This window comes from Callorhinus ursinus, unplaced genomic scaffold (assembly GCF_003265705.2).
Source record: "Callorhinus ursinus isolate GAN/ISIS: 27379988/994484 unplaced genomic scaffold, GSC_fseal_2.0 scaffold36, whole genome shotgun sequence".
Classification (NCBI taxonomy): Eukaryota; Metazoa; Chordata; class Mammalia; order Carnivora; family Otariidae; genus Callorhinus; species Callorhinus ursinus.
The window spans coordinates 2,618,427-2,627,880 of record NW_027397098.1 but is presented as its reverse complement, the minus strand read 5'-3'; the positions used below and the strand labels follow the sequence as shown (position 1 = coordinate 2,627,880).

General features: G+C 39.6%; 1 protein-coding gene across 1 annotated transcript in view; it reads right to left on the bottom strand.

Annotated features, from left to right (window-relative positions):
* Nucleotides 1–7,051, bottom strand: part of FAM107B (family with sequence similarity 107 member B) — a 228,164-nt gene extending 221,113 nt beyond the window's left edge. Inside the window, exon 1 of the mRNA XM_025853565.1 lies at nt 6,638–7,051. Coding sequence (XP_025709350.1) covers nt 6,638–7,051 — 414 coding nt within the window. The remainder of the gene's footprint in view (nt 1–6,637) is intronic.
* Between the last annotated feature and the right edge of the window lie 2,403 nt (nt 7,052–9,454).

Genomic DNA, 9,454 nt, shown 5'->3' with positions numbered 1-9,454 from the left:
TATTCATCTGTTGATGGACATCTTGGCTCTTTCATCTTGGCTCTTTCATCTTGGCTCTTTCCATAGTTTGGCTATTGTGGACATTGCTGCTATAAACATCAGGGGGCACGGACCCCTTTGGATCCCTACCTTTGTATCTTTGGGGTAAATATCCAGTAGTGCAATTGCTGGGTCATATGGTAGCTCTATTTTCAACTTTTTGAAGAACCTCCATACTGTTTTCCAGAGTGACTGCACCAGTTTGCATTCCCACCAAAAGTGTAGGAGGGCTCCCCTTTCTCCGCATCCTCGTCAACATCTGTCGTTTCCTGACTTGTTAATTTTAGCCATTCTGACTGGTGTGAGGTGGTATCTCATTGAGGTTTTCTTTGGATTTCCCTGATGCCGAGCAATGCTGAGCACTTTTTCATGTGTCTGTTGGCCATTTGGATGTCTTCTTTGGAAAAACGTCTGTTCATGTCTTCTGCCCATTTTTTGATTAGACTATTTGTTCTTTGGGTGTTGAGTTTGATAAGTTCTTTATAGATTTTGGATACTAGCCCTTTATCTGGTATCATACTTAAAGGGTCTATCCAACAAGAAGATCTAACAATTGTAAATATCTATGCCCCTAACATGGGAGCAGCCAATTATATAAGCCAATTAATAACAAAAGCAAAGAAACACATCGACAACAATACAATAATAGTAGGGGACTTTAACACCCCCCTGACTGAAATGCATAGATCATCTAAGCAAAAGATAAACAAGGAAATAAAGACTTTAAATGACACACTGGACCACATGGACTTCACAGATATATTCAGAACATTCCATCCCAAAGCAACAGAATACACATTCTTCTCTAGTGCCCATGGAACATTCTCCAGAAGAGATCACATCCTAGGTCACAAAACAGATCTCAACCAGACCAAAAGATTGGGATCATCTCCTGCATATTTTTGGACCACAATGCTTTGAAACTAGAACTCAATCACAAGAGGAAAGTCGGAAAGAACTCAAATACATGGAGGCTAAAGAGCATCCTACTAAAGAATGAATGGGTCAGCCAGGAAATTAAAGAAGAATTTAAAAAATTCATGGAAACAAATGAAAATGAAAACACAACTGTTCAAAATCTTTGGGATGCAGCAAAGGCAGTCCTAAGAGGAAAGTATATCTATAGCAATACAAGCCTTTCTCAAGAAACAAGAAAGCTCTCAAATACACAACCTAACCCTACACCTAAAGGAGCTGGAGAAAGAACAGCAAATAAAGCCTAAACCCAGCAGAAGAAGAGAAATAATAAAGCCAGAGCAGAAATCAATGAAATAGAAACCAAAAGAACAGTGGAACAGATCAACGAGACTAGGAGCTGGTTCTTTGAAAGAATTAACAAGATTGATAAACCCCTGGCCAGACTTTTCAAAAAGAAAAGAGAAAGGACCCAAATAAATAAAATCATGAATGAAAGAGGAGAGATCACAACCAACACCAAAGAAATACAATTATAAGAACATATTATGTGCAACTCTATGCCAGCAAATTAGATAACCTGGAAGAAATGGATGCATTGCTAGAGATGGATCAACTACCAAACTGAACCAGGAAGAAATAGAAAACCTGAACAGACCTATAACCACTAAGGAAATTTGAAGCAGTCATCAAAAACCTCCCAACAAACAAAAGCCTAGGGCCAGATGGCTTCCCAGGGGACTTCTACCAAACATTTGAAGAAGAATTAATACCTATTCTCCTGAAAGTGTTCCAAAAAATAGAAATGGAAGGAAAACTTCCAAACTCGTTTTATGAGGCCACCATTACCTTGATCCCCAAACCAGACAAAGACCCCATCAAAAAGGAGAATTAGAGACCAATATCCCTGATGAACATGGATGCAAAACTTCTCACCAAAATACTAGCCAATAGGACACAACAGTACATTAAAAGGATTATTCACCATGACCAAGTGGGATTCATTCCTGGGCTGCAAGTTTGGTTCAACATCCACAAATCAAGCATTGTGATACAATACATTAATAAAAGGAAGAACAAGAACCATATGATCCTCTCAATAGCTGAAGAAAAAGCATTTGACAAAGAACAGCATCCTTTCTTGATCAAAACTCTTCAGAGTATAGGGATAGAGGGTACATACCTCAATATCATAAAAGCCATCTATGAAAAACCCACAGTGAATATCATTCTCAATGGGGAAAAACTGAGAGCTTTTCCCCTAAGGTCAGGAATGCGGCAGGGATGTCCACTATCACCACTGCTATTCAACATAGTATTAGAAGTCTTAGCCACAGCAATCAGACAACAAAAAGAAATCAAAGGCATCCAAATCAGCAAAGAAGAAGCCAAATTCTCACTCTTTGCAGATGATATGATACTTTATGTGGAAAACCCAAAAGACTCCACTCCAAAACTGCTAGAACTCATACAGGAATTCAGTAAAGTGGCAGGATATAAAATCAATGCACAGAAATCAGTAGTATTCCTATACACCAACAACAAGACAGAAGAAAGAGAAATTAAGGAGTCGATCCCATTTACAATGGCACCCAAAACCATAAGATACCTAGGAATAAATCTAACCAAAGAGGCAAAGAATCTGTACTCAGAAAACTATAAAATACTCATGAAAGAAATTGAGGAAGACACAAAGAAATGGAAAAACGTTCCATGCTCACGGATCTGAAGAACAAATATTGTGAAGATGTCAATGCTACCTAGAGGAATCTACACATTCAATGCAATCCCTATCAAAATACCATCTACTTTTTTCAAAGAAATGGAACAAATAATCCTAAAATGTGTATGGAACCAGAAAAGACCCTGAATAGCCAGAGGAATGTTGCAAAAGAAAAGCAAAGCTGGGGACACCAGACTTCCAGCTCTATTACAAAGCTGTCATCATCAAGACGGTATGGTACTGGCACAAAAAAAGACACGTAGATCAATGGAATAGAATAGAGAGCCCAGAAATGGACCCTCAGCTCCATGGTCAACTAATCTTCGACAAAGCAGGAAAGAATGTCCAGTGGAAAAAGGACAGTCTCTTCAACAAATGGTGTTGGGAAAACTGGACAGCCGCATGCAGAAGATGAAACTGGACCATTTCCTTACACCACACACAAAAATAGACTCCAAATGGTTGAAAGACCTAAATGTGAGACAGGAGTCCATCAAAATCTTAAAGGAGAACACAGGCAGCAACCTCTTCGACCTTAGCCGCAGCAACTTCTTCCTAGACACATCACCAAAGGCGAGGGAGGCAAGGGCAAAAATGAACTATTGGGACTTCATCAAGATAAAAAGCTTTTGCACGGCAAAAGAAACGGTCAACAAAACCAAAAGACAACCGACAGAATGGGAGAAGATATTTCCTTATTATAAAACTAACTTTTAGTTAAAAATACCCAGGAATGGGGCGCCTGGGTAAGACCAGAAGTTTTAAGACATTCCAATGTTAGGGTTATTATCACCTTGATTTCAGGCCTGGAACAGGGAAAAGATGGCCGCAAAAAGGTGGAAGACTAATTGGCATCAGTTCATAAATACAGATATATGCATATACATTTATACAAACAATACCCTTTTTTAATTAGTTTACTTGGCCTATCTTGAGCTTTTTCTCTCAGACCAGATGTTGTTTCAGATTTTAAAGAATCACCCTCTTGTCTGAACACCAGGTAACTAAAAATAGGTAGAAGGACTTGTCCCCATTTCTTAGCTATTGTTATATTCTGAAGCTGAGCTCTAAAAAAGAGTATTATTTGTTGTCTCCACAAAGGCAGTTTAAATGATGAGGATCAGTGAATTAAAGGGGAAATACTGTTGCCTCCAGGCAAGATTATAATAAAAGAAGCTCATTCATCATCTGCTGAGGGGAAACATGTCACTACAAAAATTACTAGGTAATGAAAAATTTGGGCAGTCCCATGGCACTTTTAATCAGATCTCAAAACAATCCCACCATGTCATCAACAAAGTGTTGTCATCAACAGGATGCAAAGTGGAAAGTGTCCCTTTCCATAGTGTTATATATCATGAATCTAAGATTTTTAAAAGGTTAAGCAAATTAATAAGCAAATTATGATGATTATATACACAGATACATTTACATATAAATACATACACACACAAAATTTTAATTTGGTTGCATATCAAGTGAGATCATGTGTGAATATTTGATTGTAAATCCCTAAACACCACACAAGCAATAAGGAGGTGAGTTTCAATCCTGGCTCTACCACTTCCTCCACCTGTGACCTTAGGCAAGTGTCTTACTTTCTCAAGTGTCAGAGAATAATAAGAATATGCTCCTCACTGTAACGAGGGTCCATGGGATGCTCCCTGTAAAGCACTTAGAAGAATGGCTGGCATATGGCAAGTGCTCTGTAAATATTAGCTCCTTACATTTGAACTACAATAGATGCCCATTTACCAGCCCCGCAGGACACACTTTTCCCACGCAGCCTGGCCTTAGTGTTGCAATGTTTTCATTTCATCACTCCCAGTTTGGTCTCTCTTCTCTCCCCACCCAGTCTGGGACCCATACAACTACTGCATTTGCTACTGCTTGGGGTCCATTCTTCTTTGGCCCTTCCACCTCACCTTCCTGCTGTTCCTTTTATGTTATCCTCAGGCCGGGATCTTTACAATGACCCCATCTCCGTCTTCTCAACTCTAATCCATCCTACATAGCTTTACCTGTTTATGAAATCCTAAGCATGACCTTTCTCTGCTCAAAATTCTCAGATTCCCCACTGCCTACTAAGTCCACTTCTGATGACAGCGTTCAAGACATCCCACTTTTGGCTTCCATCTACCTTTACAGGTATCTGTCCAACTTAGCCAATCTGATGTACCTATCCCTATGCTACATTCCCTCACATCCACGGTTTTGTTCATACAATTTTCTTTTATTGCAATGTCCTCCCCTTTATCTCTGCCTTTTAAAATCCTAACCCTCCTTCTAAACCAATCTCAAATTCCACCTCCACTATAGTGTACCTTTCCAACCTCCTTTGAACTGGCTTATGTGTGTCTTCTTTGGGACACTTATATTTAATCTTGCATTGGGGTCGATTCCATCATAAGGCCTCACCACTGTAGTCTATCCATGACTTTGCTCATACAAGTGGACAATAAATATGGATGTTACCCACTGTGTTTAACTGGTTATATTTGAATACACATATTTACTTTGAGCCTTTGTGTCATATATGCCACTAAAACAGGAAGATAAAGTCAAATCAACGCTTTGTATTTGCTGCTGTATTTAGCAATATAGGGTATAGGGTGGGTCCTAGGTGGTTGGAATCTCTACCCAACAGAATCTTCCAGCTCATAAAACCAATACATCATTGGTTCCTTTAACATGCAACAAATAAAAACTTGGCCATGATGTCCACTCAGCTAACTACAGTACTACTAAAAATATCTTAATCTGGATATGGATTTAAACTGAAAATTGAACAATACATGTTTTTGCTTTTGTTTGTTTGATTGGGTTTTGATTTAGTGATGCTAAGGGGAAAAAAACAAACCATTACAGTTCTTGCTGTAACAGAGGGCTTAGTGAAATCCTTTATCCAATCTCAGAATAGAAAGATGTAGACAACAGAGCTAAGATGCAGTAATTTAAGATAAGCCTGTAGAATATCAAATGAAATTATTTTTAAAAACATGTGTAATCCCTATCTTCACTGTTTAATAGTTTCCAATGTTAATAAGGCCTCCTGAAGTCAGACAAAATATGATTTGTTAAACTAGATGGAAAACAGTGATTTTTGAAAATCAGAGTATCTTAGTAATGGATCCCCAAAGACTTCTCAGTTTTTTAAGTCTGGTCCTAAGCTACTTGGTCAGGAATATGACTGAAAAATGCTCTAGAGGTATCTCTGGAAAACACCTTCAAGAAACCCTGCCTCTTGAGATTGCAAAGAACTTTGACATGACTGTGTAGCCCAATCTAATCAGAATAGTTAACAATTAAAATTCAGTAATGCTTCCAACAAGAAGACAGATTAAATAAATAACTCAAGATGATGCCTTTGGAGAGCAGCAAGATTTTTTTTGAAATAACTTCCCTCTCCTGCATCTAAGTTGAGAAACGGTCACAGGAACACCCATATTATGAATAGTTTTACAGGTCAGTTCCTTTCTTTACTGCTATGCATACAATGATCATCATTTCCAAATTTTCCCAAACCTGCTTTGATACCACATGATTCATTTTAAGTAGGGGCAGTTTCTTAATTCTATAATCAAATCTTTTATATTGTGGATTTTCATATAAATAAATTCATGTACCAGTTTAAAAAAAGAAAAAACTTTCCCAGACTACCTTACCCTTAGTCTTTTATTCAGACACTGTTGGCTCCAGAGAACCATGGGCAGTTAATGAAAGGCCAGTTTTGGCCATTGCTAAGGCCCGAGTGCTTATTCTCATTGCCTCCCTCTATATCCTCTGAGAAGCTTATAAGAATTTAAAAGGCTTTACACACTTCCTCTCACTAGTAAGAGTTCCCCTCAATGTCTTATTCACTAAAAATAGTAAACAAGTTTGTTTCCTGAAGGCATCCACCAAATGATCAGAACTCTCCTCCAACACCAATCCTTCCATAACGGCACTGGGAAAACTCACCATTGGCATTTCAATAATTGATGGTCTGGGGATAGAAGTCTGGAAAGTAACTGCTTCACAGTCCGATTTACCTTCTAGTGACCCAGATGAATCCTCAGGGGTCTCAGCAGGCTCGTTGGCAGTGTGGTTACTTGAATTCAGATTTGCACTGCCATTTTTCTCTAAGCGGTTGTCAGAATCTCGCCTTTTCTCTGAAGTTCCTTCTTCCCCTTTCGAGTGACTTGAGTGCCTCCCTGCTTTGGCCATGGGCTGAACATAGATGGTGGAATGAGTATCAGCTGCGCTGGGCTGATCAAAGGGCGCATTCTCCCTTGTATTCCCAAAACAAGCAAGCAGAGCTGAGCATGGAAAAGGATGCATCCTTCTAGATGGAGATTTCAGTCTTTTGGTGAGCCTTGCTTTCCATGTGGACATGACCTGCAGTGAAACATTGCAAAGTTCAAAGCAGGGGAAACGTTCCCAGGGGTTCAGATCACCTCCAGTTTCCTTATAGTAACTATTTCCTTGCCTAAAGAGAAGGGCTTTCTAGTGGTTACCCCTAAATAGAAGATTAGGAGATAGCAATGCTACCGTCCCTTGGAGACACTTAGCAGCCAACTCCCCTTTGGGAAGCGTCTGTCCCGGGATGATTTCACACTCTTCCTTCCTTGATGCTGTCAGTGGCTAAAGAAAGCTGTCTGTGAGGCATGTGTTGGCTTGGGTTACAGTCCCCAGGCAGGGCAGACGCTTCAGCGTAAGGTAGTGCCAAGTCCAAAGACAGTTGCTTCAGGTTACCTTGAAGGCATAAAGATAATGTAGCCTGATAGCATCCGCCATAATAGCATCAGCCTGTGTATCAATAACATCATAACAGCAGCATAACCTTCTTCAGTTACCCCCTTCAAATATTTATTCCCCCAAACAAAACAAACACCACCCAGTTATCCATCATGAACGAGGACCCCTAGAGGGTCCTCAACCCTGGCAGCTGTTTCATTATTAAAATAGGACGTAGATCTGAATCTTTTGTCTGGAGAGATCCATGTTTGGGTTTGATGTTGCAGGGACTTTTCTGGATCTTTCCTGAATATTCCTCAAACAAGCTTCCTGGCTTCAGGATCCATGTTCCTCCTTCTGGAAATTATAAATGAGTCTTTGTTAATTTGATTTTTCACTACCCATGCTAAGTCCATGATTAATTTTCAAAAACACCGAAACAAAAAAAATAATTAGCTAAAATGAACAATTAACATAAGTATGTATGTGTGAATGTGTGCTACTCATTTACTGTGTATATTACTTAATTTTGGAAAATAACCCCCTTTTGAATATGGATCTTCTCTTTTGCAACACATCAATATGTGAACGGTGAAAAAAATAATCAATTATAAGAATATACTCAAAATTGAGATTTTTCCTTAGCCAAGCATCTGCTGGAAATACTGGAGAAAGATAATACTGTAATGGTTTTACCATTAATAGTGACTTTCAGATCAAGATTTCAGGGTATATTACACATTCTAATTTATTCATTTTTCTCTCTCTTAATTTAATGTCAAGATGTGCTCTTAAGCCCAAACAGGTGGTAGATATCACAGCACTAATCCCCTATTTTACAGAGACAGGAGACAATTCTTTGAAATTACAAGAGACTAACACAAGGTTATGCTGTTGAGAAGGGCTAGTGGAAAGTCCAAGATCACTCCCGCCTATCTGATCTCTGAGTCTCACTCAACCTGACAATCACCTTATTGACATGACAGCTGTACTGGGAACATTGCTTTGAATGGGCAGTCGTGGCCATCATACACCAAGGCAGATACGGCTTGAGGAAGGTGGATACAGCATCAAATGCAAACTTTATTTTAGTGTTTACCAAAATTTGGAAATAAAATATAAAAAGCTGCCATTACTCAGAGGTTACCATGTAGTGAGCCCTGTGGTAACCCAGGTATACCAGACTTCCTGGTCTTGAAGGATCACTCTCCCTTTAATACCCAAGGATAAGCAGTGTAAATCCCCTTCCCTAAAATAGCAGGAAGTACAGGCTTTTAGCAGGCTCCCCAACCAAGTGTTCCTGAGGAGGCCTAGGAACCGTGTTTTGTCTCTCTTCTGCTGTGATCCCCTCAGGCAGGGTGACTCCAAGATGCTTCCCTCACGTGGCTCCTTCTTGGTCCCCTCCCTACCAAGCATGTTTACAGTAAAGCAAAGATGGCTTGCAGATGGCAGGAAGGAATTAAAGAGAAGTAAAAATAATTCTTAAACTTGGTTTCATTCACTCATTCATTTATTCACTCAACTATATGCCAAGCACTAGGGGAGACAGCAGTTAACAATGCACCTTTCAAGTGGCTACAGTTGGTAGACTCCTGGGCAAAAAAACCTCTGAGCCCTCCCCAGACCTGTTGTATCTCTCTTCTTGGCCCTGAGCTTGCAGCCCTTCCACGGGGACCACCTCACCTCCGTAAGGGGCACCCCAGGAACTCTGGCTAGAGTGCCAGCTCCAGCCCATGCAGAACAGTGGCTTCTTTTTTAGCTAGTGGTAACTAAGTCTTAGCTAAAATAACAAGAGTAACAGATAATGGTTACTGAGTGTTTATTATCAGTCATGAGTCTCAACAAATTAACTCATTTAATCCTTACAACCCTAGGAGAAAGGTGATATTATTAATTCTCATTTTTTACTCATTAGAAAAACAAGACACAGAAACTTAAGTAACTTGCCCAAGGTCACAGCATTGCTAAGAGAGCCAGGATTATGAGCCCAGGCAGCCTGGCCCCAGAGTTCCTGCATTTAATCACTATACAATATCACTTTCCAAAAATACACACATGTTC